The sequence below is a fragment of the Pinus tabuliformis genome, chromosome Q, assembly GCF_031772625.1.
Source record: "Pinus tabuliformis cultivar Carrire ecotype Pingquan chromosome Q, CPIR1, whole genome shotgun sequence".
NCBI classification, from domain to species: domain Eukaryota; kingdom Viridiplantae; phylum Streptophyta; class Pinopsida; order Pinales; family Pinaceae; genus Pinus; species Pinus tabuliformis.
Window position 1 is genome coordinate 930,585,514 of NC_142296.1, and position 23,453 is coordinate 930,608,966.

At 40.4% G+C, this 23,453-nt stretch overlaps 1 protein-coding gene across 1 annotated transcript in view; it reads right to left on the reverse strand.

The window, feature by feature from the left end:
* LOC149222517 (elongation factor G, mitochondrial-like) overlaps positions 1-23,453 on the reverse strand; it is a 303,311-nt gene that overhangs the window by 65,642 nt on the left and 214,216 nt on the right. The window contains exon 18 of the mRNA XM_089385480.1: positions 2,348-2,408. Coding sequence (XP_089241606.1) covers positions 2,348-2,408 — 61 coding nt within the window. The remainder of the gene's footprint in view (positions 1-2,347; positions 2,409-23,453) is intronic.

Consider the following 23,453-nt stretch of genomic DNA (forward strand, 5'->3'; position numbering starts at 1 on the left):
ATTTTCACTCGTTAAAAACTGTTACCAAGATATTTTCACTCATTAAAAACTGTTTTGTACCGTATCCAAGTGAATCTGGATCCGAATCCGTTTCTGATCCAGAAATCCATTTCCCAGTGTGGATGGATCCGGTAACATAGAAGAGAAGCCTTCAATTGCAACACATCGAGTTCTCTCTCTCTCTCTCTCTCGCTTTGGTGATCTAGCTCTCGCATTGGTGATCAAGCCCTTGCATCAGTGATTTATCTCTCTTATTATCATTAGCAAATCTATTGCATATTTGCAGATCTCTTATCTAGCTCTCGCATTGGTGATCAAGCCCTCGCATCAGTGATTTATCTCTCTTATTATCATTAGCAAATCTATTGCATATTTGCAGATCTCTTATCATCACTGACAGATCTCTTATTATTGGTTAAAATAAAATCACTTAAGTTATCTAATTCGAATGGATCACTCTAGGAGCTTCCAAAACACTTAATTCGAGGAAGGGATTTTACCTCAAAGATTTCTATATATTGAAGAGAAGCCTTCATTTGCAACACATCGAGGTCTCTTTCTCTCGCTTTGGTGATCTAGATCTCGCATTGGTGATCAAACCCACGTATCAATGATTTATCTCTCTTATTATCAGTAGCAAATCTATTGCATATTTGCAGATCCCTTATCATCATTGGCAGATCTCTTATTATTGGTAGCAGATCTGTTATTATCAGTAGCAGATCTATTGCAGATTTGCAGATCTCTTATTATCAATAACGGATCTATTGCAGATTTGCAGATCTCTTATCAACATTGGCAGATCTCTTATAATCAGTAGCACATCTCTTATTATCTGTCTGCAGCAGATCTATCGCAGATTTGCAGATATCTTATCATCATTGGCAGATCTACTGTTTGGCGGATCTATTATCTGGCAGATCTATTGTTTGGCAGATCTATTGATAGATCTCAAAACTCTCATTCAGCGCTTGCACCAGTGGTTTCTGCTCTTGCTATTTGTTGTTGTTAATACTCTCGCTCCAGAGAAGTATTATTGCAGTTGGTATTGCTCTCACACCAGAAGTATTTAGCTCTTGTATTGATATCGCTCCAGAGATATTCTATTCTTGATATTGCTTTTGCACCAGAGTTTGATTGCTAGTATATTTCCCTCGCTTCAGTAGCATTCTGATCTTGCATTTGGAGAATTTTGCTCTCAGTATTTAGCTCTCGTACTTGTGCACATTGTTCATGCACTTGTGTCTATTTCTCTTGCTTTGGAAACCTTTGGAGGCTTGTGGTGGTATTTTGAAGCTGTCATATTTAAAAGGGTTGTGACTACTGTTATTTGTAAAAGGGATTTTGTACTCTGGTTATGTATCTCTGCTAAACATTTGAAGACGATCTAATAGAAGAGCATTTTAAAAGGGGTTTTCCCCCATAGTGGGGTTTTTCCCTAGTCTTGGACCAAATCTTGTGTCTTGCTGTTCATTGACTGTCTTCTATGGTTTATGATCTCAGAATTTAAATTTTAAATCGGCAAAATTTAACAAATTTTACCGCCTTGAAGTATGAACTTCAATTAGATAAACAACTTAATTTCCTTATTTAGCTACATGCTTCAACATCACTCGAGGATTTCCATAATTTCACTTTCATTTCATGCTTGCTTAGTCTCTTTTCATCAGTCCTAAGATCATGAATCAGATGATATGCATTCACTTCTAAATTAAATCGATTGCTTCGGACATACTTGACATTAATCTATAGTTTCTTGCTCTTGTACCTTTTGTCTTTATAACCAATATTCAGGAGAATAAAAAAACGCATTTCTAAATCCTTTGAATAGCACCGAAAATGTAATAAAGCAAGACAATCTTCTTCTCATGCCAGCTGCACGTATTAGTTCCCAGCTAGTTACAGCAAAGAATATGATGTGTAAACTACAGAAAAAAAATAAAATTTGAGATACTCTTAACTGATTAAACAAGCTTAAATGAGTTCCTGTTAACTGTGCAGCCTTGTGCTCAACCCACATTGAATTGCAGCTATTTTGGATTATTGTTCCTAGATGTCTTGTCATGTTAACTGTGCATGTATTAGTTCCCAGCTAATTACAACGAAAGTATATGATGTGTACATTTCAGAACTAAATAAATTTTGATATTCTCTAACCAATTAAACAAGCTTAAATGTGTCCCTGTTAACTGTGCAGCCTTGCACTCAACCAACATTAAATTGCAGCTATTTTGTATTACTGTTCCTAGATGTACTTGTCCAATGTCAGCTGCAGGTCCATCTTTGCTTTCATATTTTCCATTCAAATTAGGTGAACAAGCAGAAATATAATGCTAGAGATACTTACATGAGCAATAATTATACAATCGTCTCCCTCCTGATCATTACCAATGATCATACCTTTTCTCCTGCAAAACAGCAAGTGAACCAAGATCAGAATCTAATGGTTCCATAGAATAGGAAACACACAATTTAACATCTGCTAGAAGTTTTGAAGGAGCGGTCCTAATTGCCAAGAACAAAACAAAGGAAAATGTTAGAACAAAGACAAGAGAGGACATGTAACAAAAATTATATAAGTTAATACCATTTCACCACAAGAATCAAACTACATAGACCAATGGACGCACAAATCAAACTACATACACGATTTTCTTCTAATAATTTTGAAATATAAACCACCAAATGTTCCCATGGTTTCCAGGATACACAAAGTGGGATTTAGAAGTTTACTGAAAACTCTTGACAATAATAAGAATCATTATATCCTTCAGCATTACAAAAATAAAGTTTTTATTTAGAACAAAAGTGTCGTGCATGTGGCTCTGAAAACAATTTAACAACAAAAAATGGAGAATGGGGAAGATTAAGCCCAAGAGAGCTTGATGGCTAAAAGTCAAGCAAGAAATGTTTAAAACGATTGATCATCATTTGGAAATACTAGAAAAAAGAAGAAATTGAAATTATATCAATATCTACAAATGACCAAAGTATGTCAATGGGACTCTAAATTTCATCTAGCAAAATACAAATGAACTAGCATAAAAAGAAACCTTGGTATATTTCACTAGATAATAAATCACAATAGATCTTACAAGCTACTGCGAAACACTGAAGTTATCCTCTATTATGCAGCATTTACTTATGATTAAAAATGCAATAATATTATAAGCATAGACCTCAAAACGCTGCAACAAACTAAGAACTTAAAAGATAAGCTACAAGAATAAAATGACCACATCAACAACACAATGAACACAAGATGTACCCTCAAAAACCAAACAAGAACATGAAGATTGTACTTTATTTTTTCTTCTGAGATATAGAATGCAAGATACTTTAGATGGACTCATTATGAAGTGATATCAGATACTATCATCTAAATGGCTGCTACATGGTCATCTACTTCCTCTATTCCCCTCTAAATATGCCAGTCCTTTGTTTTACTCACTATTGAACAATAAATGTATGCAACAAGAACAGAACAACTCCCTTTCAATCTGACTAAACACTTAACATGATCTCATAGACATATAGGGTTAGGGTTAAGGTTTTGTACATGCCCCAACTCCTCTTTATGGATAGGATATTGGACCCTCCAAAATCTTCTTGAAAGTCCACACATGACTAGCTTCAGGTGTGCAAGTAATGGGCATTGGCATGGCATCCACATGGCTTTGGGATGGTAAAGTGTCAGTCAACTTGTTGATGTGTGAATTTTGAATAAAGTTGATCTTTGGACAACTAAAAAGCTATTGACAAGTAGAACAACATTAAAGGGAAGGAACTTCATTTGACCCCAAAATTAGTCATGTAATGCCCAAAATGGGATTTGAAGATTTCAAAACCCCAAAAAGCCAAAATAGGATCTGCCCCTAAAATGGACCCTACACCTCATGGCTCCAAATTTTCCACTTTTAAAGTACCAAAATAGATGTCCAATTATCTAGTTATTCATTTCGAATCTTAGCTCCTCATTTTGGAACGCTTTTGATCCCCAAAAGCTTATTACTAAAGGAGATGAGGTAATACTTCCTCAACTTTCTCTAAGGAGCACCACTTGGCATCACTCGGAAGTTATCCTTTTGACCCAACCTACAAAATTTCTTCCTACCCCTACCTATTTGTTCTAGATTTGCTTTGCAAAATTTTATCCTCTATTAACTCTACCCGAGCTTTTGGTATTGAGAGCTCTATGTTGGGTAAGGCTTTCCCCTTATTTTCCTAATAGCATGGAAGGATCTTATGGTTTCAAAGTTTCCAAATTCACTACTTATTAAATGCACATGTATCAAGCTAGACCGAGTTTATAGCGCATTATCACCTACATGTTCAAACACTTTAAAGGACCATAGCATAGAGACTTGATCTTCATATCCATATCCTGTAGCCTCTTTGTTCAAGTGAAACCAACCTATATGTCCTACCTTGAATGTCTTCTCAATTTTGTGTTTGTCATGCTTAACCTCGAAATTATCTTGTGACTTCTTCAATGTCTCTCACACCCACAAATGAATCTACCTAATCTTGTCAATGAATCTTTCAACCTTCAACGCTTCTCCAATGGTGTCTTCCTTCTCTCCCCCATCTTGTCCAAAGACAACATATAACTGCGAAGCTGGAGAATATTTAAAGCGAGTTTCAAAAGGGGACTTACTAGTAGAAGTTTGGCCTGCTTTGTCCTAGATCAAATTTGTATCTCAAATTTTTGGATGTTTTTGATTGTAACTCAAAATTCGAACTAACATTTTGTTTCCTGCTTTTTCCTACGCATTTGTTTCTAAACGGGAAGTTGTAGATATTTCAAATTGGTATCCATCTTCTCCCAAAATGTAATCCAAAAGGCACTAAGAAATATGTTATCTCTAATTGAGATGATGCTCCATGGAATCCCACAGTCTACCTAGAGCCTTTCAAGGAACATAATTGTTGCATCTTATTCTCTAACATCTCTCTAAAAGGCATGAGGATGTACATCTTACCTCTCCCTTGACACAAATAGATAGTCCTGTTCCCACCTTGTTCTTCGCAAACCACCCACAAAATCCTTGGAAATGCTCTCCCATGGCCTACTAGGCATAGATGAAGGATGGCATAAACCTTGCTTCCAAATATTGGGTTACTAATACAACAAAGTTTGCATCATCTAATAAACTATGCTATATCTTCTTGCATTCTACGTTAATACACATCTCTGCAAATTGACCATTGTTTTCCCAACACCAAAAGGACTTGCAAATTTGGAGGAGTGAACCTCTTTAATAAGTTGCAATTTTTCTCCTTTAGGCACAAAGAATTATCGTACTTATAGAGCAACCCATCCTATAGATCGTACTTAGCCTTGCTATAACTTTATTCTTCTCAAAATATCTCCCTGAAGTCCTCATCTTTTATGTACTCCTCTTTGTATGCATCATAGGTGACAGTTTCCATGTGCAGTAGAGTATCCAAAGAAGTGATCTTGGATGTAGGGGGCCTTAAAAACATGTTTACCAACTTATTAGCACTTCCCTTCTTATAGTTGATAAGATGAAATTGCTGCAAAAATCTTAGTGTAGTTTTTTTCTTATTGAAGCTTACTCTAGGCCTGCAAATATTGTAATGACTAGTGATCAACGTCAATGTTGGTTTCCTTGTCTATCAAACAGTGCTTTCATTTCTTAATAGCTTGCACTAGAGCACGCACCTCCTTGTCATATGTGGGGCAGTTCAAGGCTGCACCATGAAACAATTTAAAATGATAGCAAAGTGGATTACCTCCTTGCATCAACACTACTCCCACAACATATACACTTGCATATGTCTCTACTTCAAAGGGCTTATGGCTTATGCAAAATGGCTAATGCAAGAGTTGGTGCTTGGCCAATCTCTCATTTCAACTCTTTAAAGAATTCTATTAATTCTCTTACCACTGGAAACTCTTGCTACACCCTGTTATTTCCATGGATTGGCGCAGCCACAGTAAAAAGGATTAATAAATTTCCACATATGTTGTGTTGCTCCTACAAACCTCCTAAATTTAGTCACATTAGTAGGAGTTGGTCATTTAATGAAGACCTCGTCTTTATAGAATTAATCTTGAGTTCCCCTCAAACAATCATGTACCAAAATGACACCAAAGACTACTAGGCAAACTTGCATTTCTTAAAATTTGTTAGCACCTAATGTTTTCTTGGAGTCTCAAATCTTTGCATTAGGTTTGAAGTATGTTCTTCTCATGGAGAGCAAAAAATCAACATATCATCCAACTTATCCAAGTACACTACTACAAATGAATCTAGAAAAAGACACAAAACATCATTCATAAAATGCATAAATGTAGCCATTGCATCACATAAACCATAAGGCATTACCAACCATTCATACAGAACTTGCCTTGTCTTGAAAGCAATCTTTTAGGTGTCTTCTTGTTTGAATTGTACTTGGTGGTATCCCAATTTGAGATCCAATGTGACAAAGTACTTGACATGCCATAGTTGATCCAATGCATTATTGATCCTAGGTAGAGGGTACTAATTCTTGAAGGCGATCTTATTCAAATGTCTATAGTTGATACACAATCTCCAAGTCATATCCTTCTTCAGAGCTATGATAGAAGGTGACACACAAGGCGAGGTATTTGGTCAAACGACTTCAAGATCCAACAATGGTAACCACTATTTCTTCATGTCATTTATTTCCAATATGGACGGTCTACATTGTTGAGAAATCTATAGGGCTGCAATTAGGATGATTTCTCTTAAACTTGATAACTGTTTGTGATGTCTTTTTACTTTTCTTACTTATTAGTTTGTTCTCTTATTATTATGTTATTCTTATCATCAAGCAGCGACCAAAAACAAGAAGATCAACAATACACAAGGACACAGGATATAGGTTGCAAGCCAGGGCCAAAACCTCTCCACTTGAGAGGAAAACCCACAAATCTCTTCTCTTCTTATAGATTCTTCAAATGACAAATTCCAAGACCTCTAGACCAAGACCAAGTCCAACCTTCTTGATGATGTGCTTCCTTTGTCCAAGTCAAACCCAATCAAATCTCTTCTAGCTGCACAACTTCGATCACCAGCTACAGAATTTCGACCTCTATTGCAACTCTGAAATTTTCAGCCCTTGCAACAATTGTTGCCACCACACATGTGAGCAAATCTAGGGCTTACAAGGCTTCCTTTGACCTTCACTTGAGTTTCTCCTTCTTCTAGGGCTTGAGGATGACCTAATAGACCTTCCTTCAACAATTTCTCCAAGTTCGATCTTGCAACAACAAAACCATAGCCTCCTTCCTTCGCACATGTGAACAGAGAGAGAGAAATAACCCAAACACTTTGACCAAAAATAAGATAATAATAATAATGAATATAATAAATATATTGATGATGAAATTACATTACATTATGAACACTGTACCTAGTTACAATTTCAACTGTTGAAATTTCATGTTCTTTGCATAGGACATTCACTTCAGAATTCCATATTAGCCCATTTATTAAACCATTAGCAATCACATGAATTATTATCATTTTGATAGTAACTGAAGAAAGAACATATACAATTAATTGATGAAGACAAGCCAAGACAATGATATGGCTCAAGCCAAGGAAAAACCCCAAGATGGGGAAAACCCTTGATCAAATCTTCTTATTATTAATATCAATTGTTCAGCAGAGAAAGAGGGAGAAAATACAATCGATGACAAAGAGGCAACCCTGGTAATTCTTCCATTCAGCCTTCAAACAATGGTAGTCAAGTTCTGCCTTAACCGGTGATCAATAGAAGACAAAGCAGCTGTAAGAAAGGCTTCTATATTGGGCAGACAAGTCTGATCAACATGGTGATGTAACAGTTGTAGATCTGGAACCCAAACTTATTCTAGGGTTTTGAGGCTCCTCCTCAATGTACCCTACAACTTTCCTGTATCAATCAACAGCCCAAACACATGGAAGAAACCCTCTATTCACCTGCGTTGTACAAGGAGAAGATGCGGCTAGGGAAGAGGAGCTTTCCTAGCCCACTCGGCCCACAAAACAAACCTTCTAACTCACTGTAGAAGGTGTCCTAACCTGCGGCCTCAACAGAGAGAATATAACCCTTAAAATATGCACAGGAATTCCTCTTACCTTCCTCCTGAGCTACGGCCTAGGTCTGCAAGGAAGTCAGCCTCAAAATTTGTCCAAGAACTTGTCCTTCATGATCTGCCTAAGACCTCAGACATCTGTGGCTAGGTCTGCAAGGAATCTGAATCCTTCCAACAAAAATATTCCTCATTCAGCTCGAGCTCCTTGCCTCCTATCTTCCTGCCTCAAAACCACACCAAAAATCACAGAGCAAATCCATGTGAGAATGCTCTTAGGATATCTCCAAATGAAGGTGGAGGCACCCCTATTTATACAATTCGGTAGAGGGTCAAGAGACGTGTCTATTGGACCTGTTGAGCCGACATAGAGATAAGGCCAACCTTGATAATTTTCGTGTGAGAGAATAAATTCAAAAACTCACTTTTACTTATCCAAATTTGACGATCTTTATATCGATTTGGTCCTCTCGAAAAGAGGAATTTAATGCAAAAATCATCTCCATCAAATGGGATGTCCAAAGTGGAATTTGGTCCTAGTTGCCAATTTTAACATCAACACTCCCTCTTAACTAGGGAGGTATTCATAATAACACAACAGGATATTCTTAAGTTAAAATATTCATATAAGAAAGGATCTGGATTGGTAAGCATCAATGATGATTTACATCATCGTAGCCAACATTGTCAAAATACCAAGGCCTTGACAAGTACGTTGTATCTCTCCATTGGATTAGAGCACAAAGCTAGGAGGCATAAATTTGGACAACACCGCGTCTCAAGGCACATAACCCACCCGGTTGTTCCCAAGGTATGACCTCACAAGACCATTTCCTAATCCAAGGAAACATACGTCCTCTAGACTATTATTTACCAAGTCTATGTATCCAACTTAGGATGTTAATCCTAGTCAACCACAATACATGACTCAAGAATGTACGTCTCTGATGCTTATCCAATCCACCATTCTCTCTACCAATGTTCATGCACTAGCCTTACGGCTATTAGTCCTGGCCATAGTACGTGACACATGGAGAACACAGTGTTCAACCTCACTCCCTCTTAACCAAGGAGGAGATATCCACAAGCCCAAGCTTGTCTCTCAAATACTCAAGCTTCTTGTTAGGAAGGGACTTCATCAATACATCTGCTACCTGTTCATCAATGGAGATATATTGTAGCTTCACAGCTCCATCCTGCACCATGCTTCGAATGTAGTGATACTTGATATTAATGTGCTTCGTCCTTGCATGGAAAACCAGGTTCTCTGATAGCTTTATGCAGCTTTGATTGTCACAAAATATGATGGTCGAATCCAAATGTTATTCAAACAAATCAGCAAGCAACTTACGAAGCCAAACTGTTTCTAATATCCCCAATTTTGATTTTCAGCATTAGAGACGAGTTTTCGGAGAGGACACAATTTCGGCATTGGGAATTAGGAGGAAAAGGGGGAAATTGCAACTCTAGTGGAATGTGGGGACCACAAGAAAAAGAAACTTGACCCAAAGAGGGAACTCGCACTCTTGGAGGAGAGAGAAAGAGAAGGGAGTGTGAATTAGGAGAAAGAGAGAGAGTGGGGACCACAAGGAAAGAAGAGGCCAACATAAATAGTTGCTTGGGGGCCTCACTTTTGGAATCTGGGGGGTCATTTCACAAATCAACTCTAGTTCTCTTAAGCACAAGGGATTTCCGAGCGAGAATTCCACCCCCATTTTGGAGAACTTCGAGTGTCTCCCTAGTGAGGTGTAATAATCCTAAATAGGACTGCAAGTGATAACAAGCAAATAATTTGTGCAACAATTCATAAAAATGAAATACACATTAAGCATCCACAAAAAAGTTGAAAATAGGGAACTGTTGAGCCATTTTATTAAGTTTCTAAAGGAAAAATACAATAGATAACAAGATGGCGCAACTGGGCTTGTCTCAATGGATAAGCATGACCAAACCCAGGTGGGAAAATGGCTGAGCTGAACGTTGCCTAGCTATTGCACCAATCTGCACTGCGCTGCCAAGAAAATTACCTCTCTACCGAAGTTCGAATGGCTAGAAAGTGCACTTATATTGCCCATAAATTTATGTGCTTTTAACCCTAGACTCCTTGGCCTAAACCCAGAAAAACCCAGAAAGGATTTTGGCTGGTTTAGACTTCTGAAATTCGACCCCCTTGGAGCCCCACTCCAGTTGCAGCTGCAAAACTCGGCCTGCTGGAAACTGCCTATCAATCCTTCCGAAAATACCCCAAAGTGTTGGGTTCACCCTTGCTATCCAACCCCTGACTTCCCGGATGAGCTCTTGGCCAAAATCACCTGCTCCCAAGCCCCACGAAAATTTGTTGAGTAGCCTTTGCATTGTTCCTCAGCCCAGCAATTCAAACCGCTGGAATGTTGGCTCAGCTGGCTATAAAACCCAGCAAGGATGTTGGTCTATTGCTACTACCTCAACTCTCTAACTCCCCGGCAACAATCTGATCTCTATTGGCCTCTATCTCCCTCTGCGTATTCTTTGGCTACCCAAAAATACGCACTCCCTGCTCTACGTTGGTTAATGGTGTTATGTCACTGCCCCGAAACTCCTGAAATCCTTGTGGAACTGCCTCCCTAAGGCGGGCACGAATGGTCCCCTGAAGTAGTGGTTGAATCTCCCGCTTGAGAAACTTGTGGCTAAACAGTCGGTTGACTCAACTAAACAGTAGATTGAACAGTGGAGTAGTTAGTTTGCAAATGTCAAAGAAATGAGAGTTGATCTCTTCTTATAACTCCTTGGGCCCCCTTAGCCTCATGTGGGCTCCTCCATCCACCCATTTGACTTTCCCTCCAAGCTATTTGACTAGCTAATTCGAACTCCCATGTGGGTGGCCCCCACATTCCACTAACAGCCAAATAAAGTTGATTTGCCTCCTAAGTCCCTAAGTCGAAAGTGTGGGGTCCTCTTCCTTAGTCAAAACTGTGCAAAATTGTGTAGCAACACCCTATTACAAATGTGTTTGAGAAGGGACATGACAGTCCTCCCCTCCCAAATGTTGCTTGCCCTCAAGCAACCTCAAAGTTGGGTGCTCCAATATGTGCTCACCCTCCCAGGTGGCATCCTCATCCGGCAAGTTCTTCCAGCGCACCAAGAACTCCCTGATGGTCCTGCTCCTCAGTTTCCTTTCCCTGCTCTCCAAAATGGCCTCTGGTTCCAACACCAAGTGGCCCTCATCATCTAGTGGGGGTAGATCAGCTGTTGTCGTCACCTATTGTCCCAACACCCTTTTAAGGCATGAGACATGAAAAACTTTGTGGATCTTGCTCCCCTGAGGCAGCTCTAGCTCATAGGCCACCTCCCCAACTCGTATAATCACCCGGTAGGGCCCATAGAAGCGTGGTTGTAGCTTCTCAGCCCCCTTCTGCTTCAGCGTGGACTACCTGTAGGGCTGCAGCCGGAGGTATACCAAGTCCCCCTCCTCGAAGTGTCTCTCTATCTTGTGCCGGTCTACGTAAACTTTATGTTGATTTTGGGCTGTCACCAAATTATCCTTGAGAGCCTTGAGGATATCTTGGCTCTCTTGGACCCATTCTTTGGCCTTTGGGGCCCTGTTGTCTCCAAAAACAATATCAGCAAAAGACAATGCATCATATCCATAAAGAGCACGAAAAGGAGTCATACCAATGGACATGTGGTGTGTGGTGTTGTAGCAATACTCGCCTATATGCAACCATCGAATCCAAGTCCTCTGTTGACCAATCACGTAGTTCCTCAAATACCCCTCCAGCCACTTGATTAACTCTCTCGGTTTGGCCATCTGTCTGAGGATGATAGCTGATGCTAGGAGTGAGCTCAATCCCGACCAGTCTGAAGAGTTCCTGCCAAAAGCCTCCCATGAATTTGTTGTCCCTGTCGCTCACTATGTTCTTGGGGAGCCATGTAATCTGAAAATCTCCCTAAAGAACAGTTTTGCAACCTGTGCAGTCCTGTACTTGTTGGGAATGGCAAAAAAGTGGGCAAATTTGGACAACCTATCAACCACTATGTAGATACAGTCCTTCCCCTACACTGTGGGGAGCCCTGTGATGAAATCCATAGAAATACTTTCCCATTTCCCCTCAGGGATGGGAAGCAGTTGTAGCAATCCTACAGGGTGGGTCATTTCCCCCTTGTTCCTCTAACAAGCCTCACACTCCCGTACGTGCTGCAGCACGTCCCCCTTAAGGCCCTTCCACGTGAATCTCTCCCTAACAGCCATATAAGTTTTCTAGAACCCCTAGTGCCCAGATAGTGCTGCATCATGTGCATCCTCTCCCTCAACTGTGAGTTGGGCACTAAGAAAATCTGCCTCTTGTAATAGATGACCGCATCCATCACTCAGTAACGCTCATCTGCATGGGTCCCCTCCATTACCTCGCATGCCCTCTTGTCTTTGGAGTACTCCACCAACAACTGAGCCTTCTAATCATGGCAAATGTTGATGAGGGATAACCCAGCTGGTCTTCGAGAATCGAGATAGAGCATCGGCCACCACATTGTGCTTTCCTCGCACAAATTCTATATTGAAGTCATAGGCCTACACCTTGCCGACCCATCTCTGCTACCTGTCATGGAGGCCTAGCTGCCCCAAGAAATGTCGAAGACTATTGTGATCAGTCTTCACTCGAAACCTGTTGCCCACCAAACTTGGCGAATGCATGCATAATGGCCAGCATCTCCTTGTCATATATGGAATATGACAGCTCATGGGATAGGAACTTCCGACTCTCGAAAGCAATGGGATGCCCCTCCTCTGACAATATTGCTCCAACTCCTACCCCGATTGCATCACACTCCACAGTGAATGGCTAGGAAAAATGAGGAAATGCTAAGACCGGGTAGTTGCTCATCACCTCCTTAAGGCGGTCGAAGGCAACCTGTGCCCCATCAATCCATGCGAAAGCCCCTCTCTCATTGATATATTGGGCACCAGAGCTACTAAGGTTCGACATGGTAGTGTTATTCCCAATTGCATATGAGGAGTTGGGCCACTCAAGTGTACCTGGGCAGATGAGGAAGTGTAGATCACATCGTGGCGGGTGCACTAGCAAAGTGGTGGATGCATGGGCACATATGGGATACCCTATGGTACATGGGGGCATGGCACTGAAAGTTGGTATCCAGTGGTGCACGATGTTGTGCCAAGGAGTCTAGTGCTATGCAGAGGAGTGTAGTGCTACGTACTTGTGTGTGAGCATGATGATGCACAACATGTTGTCTAAGTGTTGCGGCCAAAGAGATCTCCTGACAAGGGCATCAGGCACACCATTGGGTTTGGCACACTCAGATTTGGAGAGCAAGTTGATCACAAGGCTGACCATGAGCTTCCATTTATCACTCTCCAGCATTGCACACTGACACAATGGACTTGGATATCATCTCTTGATGCTCTCATCACGAGCAACAGAACCCAAGAGGTTCATCTGAGACAGTTGGACAGGACACAGTGCATTGGGAGAGAGGCTTTCCAGCTGTGGCATATGGTCAGAACACGAGTTGGTGGATGTAGGCTTGGGGGTAGTCTAATCTTCTGCAAATATAGCACTTGCACCACCCTTGAACCCACACTCAGGGAGATGCATGACTCCCTTTTGATGACACATTCTGAGATGTCTCAAGAGCATCTACAGCAGTTGGTGGACCTTACTTGCAGGCAGATGTTTAGACTTCGAGGAGTATTAGGGAGCACTTTTAGGAGGCAGGACGACAAATCACAATGTGTGGTATATTCGGCGCAGGGTTGTTTCGCATGCACCAGATTGGTTCGTGATGTATGTTTGTGACGTGGTACAGGTTGGTGCCATCAACTATCAAGACTATGCCGCAAACGTTCTAGCTGTGTGATTCGGGGATTTGGTTGGTTGATTCGACACTTTGCTTGGTGATGAGTGGGATCAGGACAGTGGATGACCCAACTCACACTTGGTTTGACATGTGGGGGAGCATTGAGGCCTTTGTCGCATGGCAAGGTTGGTTTTCCTTGTTGCTGCTACAGATCAAGGTGAGTGTTGGATGGGTAGGTTGTGACATCGTGGAGGTGCTTGCGCCAGATGCATTGGGACTCCATAGATATTTTTCCATCAGGTCCCAGGAGAGGAGGATACAACTTGCGCATGAGGGGCAAACTATCATGGTTAGAGTTGCGCAACAGCAACATGGTGGCACCCTTTTTAGACTAGCATGGATCCGAGCATCACAGGACTTGGCAGTAAAACTACTGTTCGGGATGCGATGATTTCTACAGGGGAAGATCATTTAGATCTTCCATTGGGCTTTTGTGACTAGCTCATGGCATGGGGGACTTCACTAGCATGGCAAGTTAGCTAGCAGGAGGATATCAGGGGAAACCCATGCGACCGAGACTTCATTCCCAAGGGAATTGGGTTGTATCTTCAAGATCTTAAACTTGGAGTGCAGGAGGTGGACTACTTGGTAAGGCAACTTCATGGGCAGTTGGATAGAGTTCTACATTATCATGATGCTCTACTTATTGATAGCATGCAGAGGACTTTTGGTACCTATACCTAGTTGGACAGTGAGCGGAGCAAGGGGTGCCTCACAATGATCAGGATGGCTTGTGATCCGGGTATCGAGGGATTCCTTCATGACCAAATAGTGCAGAGGTCGGGGAGGACTCAGTGGCACATTCAGGACCCCGATATTACTAGTGATGATAGTGGCGATCAGCAGTCAGGGGGGTGCTTGTTCAGGCATTGCTTGAGGATAAGCAATTTTTGTCAGGGAGGACTGTAATATCCCCAATTTTGATTTTCAGAATTAGGGACAAGTTTTGGGAGAGGACGCAATTCCAACATTGGCACTTAGGAGGACAAAGGGAAATTGCAACTCTAGGGGAATGTGGGGCCCACAAGAAAGAGAAAGTCGACCCACGGAGGGAACTCACACTCTTAGAGGAGAGAGAAAAGAGAAGTGCAAACTAGGAGAGAGAGAGAGAGTGGGGACCACAAGAAGAGAAGAGGCGAACAAATTATAAATAGAGCTTGGGGTCCTCACTTTTGGCATTTGGTGGTCATTTTACAATTCAACTCTAGTTCTCTTGAGTTGCTTAGCCAACACAACCCGTGCAGTTCAACACAAGGGATTTTCGAGCAGGAATTCCACCCTCATTTCGAAGAACTTCGAGTGTCTCCCTAGTGAGGCAATTTGGCAAGCTCAATTCAGAGCTTCCGTTTGACATCATTGCATGAGTTTACTCAGCAGTGTGCATTTCTTAGGCATAAAGGTATTTTCGTGGAGCACATTGTGGGAGCAAACGTGGGTTAAAGGCTCTGTGTTTTTGCATGAAATTATCTTATTGTTAGACCAGATTTTGGATAACGATTTGCCGGGTTTGATTGGAGGCTATCACTTGGGTCGATTTTTCTATCTTTTGACAGGGACGCAGAAGCTAATTCGTGGTGCTTGGGGGAGGAGATTCCCGGGGAATTTCCCTTTGGGAATTTACAAGAAATTTCCTTGAGGGAGTACGAAACTCTAGAGTGATTTTCAAGGTTGGAGGTACTTGCTTCAGTGTGGGACGAATTTGCCTTCCTAGGGTCTGCACAGTCATTTTTTGGGCTCAGCTTGTAGCAGCAAAATCACTTAGAGCTAGTGGGATTTGAAGGTTGGACTCTCACTTCTCTTCTAAGAGAAATATTGCAGGAATTTCCAGCTCAGTGGAGGAGTTTTGGAGCAGGGATTTAGCAGAGATTTCTGAACTGGGTGTTGGGCTAGCAGTTGGAGGAGAACGCACCAATTTTGGGTAATTTCAAGTCAATGGATTCAAGCCAAACCCTTTTTGGGTTTTTGTGGGTTTGGTGAGAGGAGCCCAAGATTAATTTGATAGAATTTTATATGCAGTATTTTTGGCCGAAATCAGTGTTCCAGCCAGCAGCCAGCAGTAGAAATCATTGGAGGAGGGCAAAGTTCACTTTAGGACCATTTCCACCACTTGGGTCCATGAGATATGTATGGGTTTGGTTGGAGCTAGTGTGGAGAGCCTACACTTAATTTTGCGGAATTTTTGGGGTAGATTCGAGGGCTGAAATCTCAGTGCACCTACAGTAGCAGCGGCAATAATTTTTTCGGTTGGCGCAGAACATGGTGGGGAGCTCATTTGGCATTTGGGCAACTTGATCATCACCTGGGTTTGGCTTTGCTTGTTGTAGCAAGCCCAGCCTCCTATATCATACTCATTTGTACTCCATTTTTCTCGGAAATAAATAGAATGGCTTAGAGTTTTGGTGCATTTTCTCTTGTGTTTTGATTTCCTGCATATGTATTGAATTTCCTAGTTGTTGTTATAATGCATGTTTCTGTTATTCATTTAATATTTATGTTACGAATATTACACTGCTTCACGACCAACTTCATCGGTTGCCGTATATTCAGCTTCAGCGATACTTAATGCAACCAAGTCTTGTTTTTTGCTCATCCATGAAACCATAGTGGATCCCAAACAAAAACAGCGACTTGTATTACTTTTTCCATCTTCAGCATTTCCTATCCAATCTGAATCGGTGTAGCCTAATAATCGAACCTCATTTCCTACAACATATCTCAAACAATGATGTATGGTCCCATGGAGATATCTTAAGATGTGTTTTGTTGCTATCCAATGATCGTGTCTAGGCTCCATCTGAAACTGGTTGTGTTTTTACTGCAAAACATATACTTGGTTGAGTGTTCATGAGATACATCAGAGAACCAATCAGTTATCGGTATGATGATAGATATGTTGAAGAAAGTGTAACTAGGTTCGGTCTTCATAAATGTAATTTTGACATTTGTATTTATTCAAGAAAAGAGAAATTATTTTTATATTATTTGTCAATGAGTTTCTTGCTCATTGAAATAGGTCAAGCACATATTTAAGTGCTTCTAGGAAGTCAAAGTGTCAAATGTATTTATGTAAGACCCTTAGAGGGCATGTTACACTATGTAGCAAAGGAATACCTCCAAGCCATGTACAAGTCCTCTCCATGCAGAAACGTCCTTCCAAAGAGGCTAAACAATGAAAATTGATGAAGAAAATGTATGTCGACCATCAGTGAGCAAGTCGGCCTCAACTCGGCCTAAAGGAGGGGCAGTCGTCTATAAATAGATGTTGTCCACTCCCTCAAAATATAATGAAAAACATCTTTGAAATCAGCGAAGTGAAGTAGTCGAAAAAGAGAAGGGAAAACCTTGTCTAAAGGGTCTCCTAGTGCAACGAAGGAAGGAGGAAGGAAACCGAAGTGAAGAGGATTGTTTCTAGGGCTAGAAACAATCACACATGCGAAGAAAAGGAGGTCAAGTCTGCAAGTATGACAACAGGGACAAAACAGTCCATGAACTAGTGTTGTTTGGGCTTGAAACTAGGCCTACAAGGCCTCCCAAGTCAAGCGAAGAAGCCTATCTCTCTAGCAAAGGAAAAGGACCCTAATTCTCTAGGGTTCCTACCATACGTGGAAAAACTAGGGTTGTTGTTTAGTCACATCAAGTTTGCAGACCTACCTCAAGAAGAATCTCGTTGGATCAAGAGAAGGGTGTCTCCTTAAGTGAAGAACATCTTGAAGAAAGGAAGAAGAATATCTCATCAAGAAGCTAACATAGCCAAGGTCTATCTCTAGACAAAGCAGTGAAGAAAAAGGATGAAGTGTTGGGGAGCAAAGTGCCGAAAGGAGGAAGTCCATTTGTTGGGGAACATAGTGCAGAAAGGAGGAAAGACTTGACTTGTGCTTGGACAACATCCTAGTCAAGGGTCTAGGGTTTGGCATTGATCAATAAGAAGGTTCAATAGGAGAAACTTACCGAAGGGTTTTCCTCTCTAGGAAAGAGAGGTTTTGTCCCTGGCTGAGAGCCAACATTTGTGTTCTTGTCTTTTTTATTTTGATAGCAGTTTGATGAAACACACACTATAATAATAAGAAGAAGATCAAGCTAAGATAATTGTATAAGTGCATCACAAATTGTTATCAAGAAGTGAAGAATCCTAATATACATACTAGCCTTGATTCTTCAACATGGTATCAGAGCTAAGGTGACACATCAAGGAAAGGGCATCTCAAGAACACTCATCAAGGAAGAACATCTACAAAAGTTGAAGCATCTAGCCAAGAAGTCTCTATCACATCAAGGACAAGAAGGTCTACCATCTATCTTTCATCAAGAAAGACTACAAAGCAAGAAGAAGAGCCTTACACAAAGGCACCTACAAGAAGAGCAGATCAAAGAAGGACCTACATCAAGCTACAAGTCATCAAGCAAATCTCATCATCAAGCAAAGCCCACTTGGAGAAAGCAACTTGAAGAACATCAAGATCTAAGGAAGGCAAGCCATCAAGTCTTCAAGGAGAAAGCAAGTCTACTACATCTCAAAATCTATCAAGTAAGTATATGTCCCCTTCTGAATATACATCAATGTCTTTTTGCAAGGAAAGCAATAAATTGGTAGGTACCAATAACTTTCTTGCATGGAAGAAGAGGATTGATTTACTTCTCAAGGAGAATGAACTCCTAGAACACATCAAAGGGAATGTTACTATTCCTGCTAAGGAACAAACTCAAGCCTTAGCCAAGTACAATAAGGATGAGACAAGAGCTCAAAGGATTCTAATAGAATCCATCAAAGACTCTCTCATTCCTTATGTCTCCAAACTTGAAACATCAAAAGAAATCTATGATAAACTAGTAGAGTTATTCTCAGTAAGCACAGCTGGAGAAGTGATATCTCTTCAAAATGAGTTATACAAGATGAAGATATCAAAGGAAGGAATATCTCCCTACTTCATGAAGATCTCTGAGATGAGGGATCAACTTCAAGAGCTAGGGGAAGTAATGTTTGACAGATAAATAACAATCATAGTACTCAATGCGCTACCTGAGGATTGGGAAAAATTCACATCAAGCATATATGCCAAGAAGGAAGCCACCCCACTAAGTGAAATGTGGTCTCTATGCAAGATAGAGGAAACAAGACTTAAAGCAAAGGAAGATGTGGGATCAAAGGAGCAAGCATTTGCTACCATGGCCAAGAGAAAGGGAAAATTTGGCAAATTTGGTCCACAAAGAACAAATAACAAAGATATGTCCAAAATCCAATGCTATGGATGCCAAGAATATGGACACTACAAAAGGAATTATCCTAAACTAAAGAAGGACAACAACAACAAAAGAAAGAGGGAAGAAGCTCACATGACTCAAGAGGTGAAAGAAGAAGAAAAGAAGCAAAAGAAGGAAGATCCTCCAGATCTCTACTATGACTAAGTCAAACTCTTTACTTAAAGTCTTCTTTCAAAGTTTTGAGTAGGATAGGAGCATGTAGGAATAGAATAAAATTGCATGGCTAGAAACATCTTCTAGAATCTAGAAGCATGAAGTACATAGAGTTCTAGATACTCATGTAGAAAGAGCATTTATAAATGAAAACAAATGCATGGCTAGAAATATCTGCTAAAATATAGGACCATGGTAGATATAGCTCAAAATATTCATGTAGTAGGAGCATACCTAGAATAGGACCTCATCCACAATGAAAAAAATTGATTATGATTAAGAATCTTAGAAGACCTCCATCATCAAAAAGAAAGAAACATTTGCAAGGTAAGGGTCTTCAAGATCCTATGATGGAATCTTCAAAAGAAGATTCATAAACAAAAGCAAATGTCTCATTGGGAATCCTATTCATGGGATTCAAGAAAAGGATGATATGCAGGCAAGCTAAGATGAAGCAAGAAGGGCCACACCAAGGACAACCAAATGAAGCTAAGATGATCAAAGGAGAATCAAGATGAGGAATGTATGCATCAAAGTTTAGTCATGTTATCATTTGTATATTATTGAGTCATGGGAATAGTTCTATAACATGATCAAGTAGGAAAGAATCTCTTTCACCAATGGCATGCTCGAAGGCATCTACTACAATGCAATGAAGGTCAATAGAATAAAATACTCACATAAGGAGTATAAGTTTACTGACTAAGAAGCAAGTAAAGAAGAAATGTTGACTAGTCCTAGAAGCAAGCAATGAAGAAGTGCTCTCACGAGGAGCAGAAAGTGGTTGGCCAATCTATCCAAGAAGAAACAAATGAAGAAAGAGATCAAGCATGTGAAGAACACCATGATCACAAAGAATCACTATCTGACAAAGATCCATTGAACACATCTCCCGAAAGAAAGGCAAGATAACTCTAACTAAGAAAGGAAAAGATCAAAGGACCCTTGACACCTATGAAGGCCTTGGAGATATGAAAGGTGCAAATAATTGATTCTACTCTACAAAGATGGCATGATAAAGAATCCATCCAACAAAAGCACCATTTAATGTTGAAGCAATATCAAGATGAAGTCATGAAGGGCTACTAGATCAAAGCATGGGAACAAGCAAGTACAAAGAAGCATCCATGTGAAGAGTAGTCTGAAGCATAGACAAGATGACAAGGAATAACTAGATGACCAAAGAACCTGATATATGACAAGAAGGTCACTTTCCATGAAGGAAGCGATGACATGACAAACTAGGAAAGAAAGTGATTGATGGATGGTACCCTACCAAGAAGAAGTTCGAACAAAGACTTCATGACATCAAAGGAAGGAAGGAGATCAAGCAGTTGGAGGACCCACGAAGAAGAAGTTGTTGATACAAGTCTCTAGCTAAGAAGGAGTTATAACAAGTTCCCAATTACAAAAGAACATGGACAAGTACCTTGTCAGAGGATACGTGGGCATGTCTTCCTCAACTAAGAGGAAGTGATAGACACAACATTCTTGTCTTCACTTGGGAAGAAAGAATGGGAGGATTAGGTAATCATCTGGCATCAGTTACTCTTTGAGGATGTGTAGGGCATCCAAGACAAGAGTAGGCAAGAGGACCAATATTCTTTGAGGGCTGGGAACCCAAGATAAGAATAGTCCTAGAAGGTCATACTCAGTGAACAACTGGGTGGGTATGTACCTTGAGAAACAATGACTAAGGTGTCTATAAGTTGTTAGTCTCGCCAACATTGTGCTCTGATCTATTGAGAGATAGAGTTGTCAATCAAGGCCTTGCTGTCGAAACAATGTTGGTTATTGTGATGCTATAACAGATGGATTGCCAATCCAATTTCTCTTATGTGAATTCTTCCAGATTGAAAAATAGCCAAACACCTTGTAACGAGTTATGAACACCTCCTTAGTTAAGAGGGAGTGTTGAAGAAAGTGTAACTAGGTTCGGTCTTCATAAATGTAATTTTGACATTTGTATTTATTCAAGAAAAGAGAAATTATTTGTATATTATTTGTCAACGAGTTCTTGTTCATTGAAGTAGGTCAAGCACATCTTTAAGTGCTTCTAGGAAGTCAAAGTGTCAATGTATTTATGTAAGACCCTTAGAGGGCATGTTACACTATGTAGAATATTGTATAAGGTCAAAGGAATACCTCCAAGCCAAGTACAAGTCCTCTCCATGCAGCAACGTTCTTCCAAAGAGGCTAAATGATGAAAATTAAAAAGAAAATGTATGTTGGCCTACAGTAAGCAAGTCGGCCTAAAGGAGGGACAGTCCTCTATAAATAGAGGTTATCCACTCCCTCAAAAGATAATGAAAAACATCTATGAAATCAGCGAAGTGAAGTAGCCGAAAAAGAGAAGGAAAACCTTGTCTAAAGGGTCTCCTAGTGCAGCAAAGGAAGGAGGAGGAAAACCAAAGTGAAGAGGATTGTTTCTAGGGCTAGAAACAGTCACACGTGCGAAGAAAAGGAGGTCAAGTTTGTGAGTATGACAGCAGGGACAAAACAGTCCATGAACTAGTGTTGTTTGGGCTTGAAACTAGGCCTACAAGGCCTCCCAAGTCAAGCGAAGAAGCCTATCTCTCTAGCAAAGGAAAAGGACCCTAATTCTCTAGGGTTCCTACCATACATGGAAAAACTAGGGTTGTTGTTCAGTCACATCAAGTTTGCAGACCTACCTCAAGAAGAATCTCGTTGGATCAAGAGAAAGGTATCTCCTTAAGGAAGAAGAATAACTCATCAAGAAGCTAACATAGCCAAGGTCTATCTCTAGACAAAGCAGTGAAGGAAGGAGGAAGTCCATGTGTCAGGGAATATAGTGCAGAAAAGAGAAAATACATGACTTGTGCTTGGAGGACATCCTAGTCAAGGGTCTAGGGTTTGGCATTGATCAATAAGAAGCTTCAATAAGAGAAACTTACCGAAGGGTTTTCCTCTCTAAGAAAGAGAGGTTTTGGCCCTAGCAGAGAGCCAACATTTGGGTTCTTGTCTTTTTTATTTTGATAGCAGTTTGATGAAACACATGCTATAGTAATAAGAAGAAGATCAAGCTAAGATAATTGTATAAGTGCATCACAATTGTTATCAAGAAGTGAAGAATCCTAATATACATACTAGCCCTTGATTCTTCAACAGGGTCAACAAAACTTAAATCTAAACTTCTTAGCTTCTTCAAAGTGGTGATCAAAGGTGTTGTCATGCATTTACTATCCATCATCCCAAATTTCTGTAGAATCTTGATCACAGATTTTCTTTGACCAAGATAAATTTCGCCAAGTTTCTACCAAACTTCGAGTCCTAACTAACAGTGCATTAGTCTGAGATCTTTCATGTCAAATTTCACTGCTAATTCCTTCTTGAATTGAGAAATAGGATGCTCCACACCTGTTATCAGTAAGTCATCTACATATAGTAATATGACCATGGGCTCGTTCTTTACTACCCTGATGTAGAGGTTCAGATCTGCGATACGATAAACATCCATTCGGGCATACCATGCTCTAGGGGTTTGTTTTAAGCCATATAGAGCCTTCTTTAACCTGCAAACATGAGTTTCTTTTCCATGAACTTCAAATCCTTGAGGTTGCTCAATGTAGACTTCTTCATCAATTGTGCCATTTAGAAAAGTTGTCTTTACGTCCATTTGATGTATATTCCATCCCATAGAAGTTGCAATAGAGATGAGAGATCTAATTGTTGTGTACCTGGCTGTAGGAGCAAAAGTTTCATCATAATCAATTCCTTCTTGTTGAGAGAATCCTCTAGCCACAAATCCCTTGTATTTGCCAATACTTCCATCAGTTGCATGGTTGATTTTGTACACCCACTGGGAAGTCACAACTAATTTATCCTTTGTTTTAGGAACAATTTCCCAAACATCATTCTTCATTATTGATTGGTATTATTTTGACATTACATTCTTCAATACTTGATGTTCAGTTGCCTTTTCATAAGAGGTAGGTTTTTCTCCAATGAGTTTGGTCATATATGCTTCATAACTAAAATATATTTTGGGTCTCTTGCTTTCTCTGAATGTTCCTTTTGGTGTTGCATGTCCTTCAATGTCTTGTAGAGTTGCTCTTGGCCAAATTGGTCTTTTCCAAGTTTTTGGAATGACGACAGG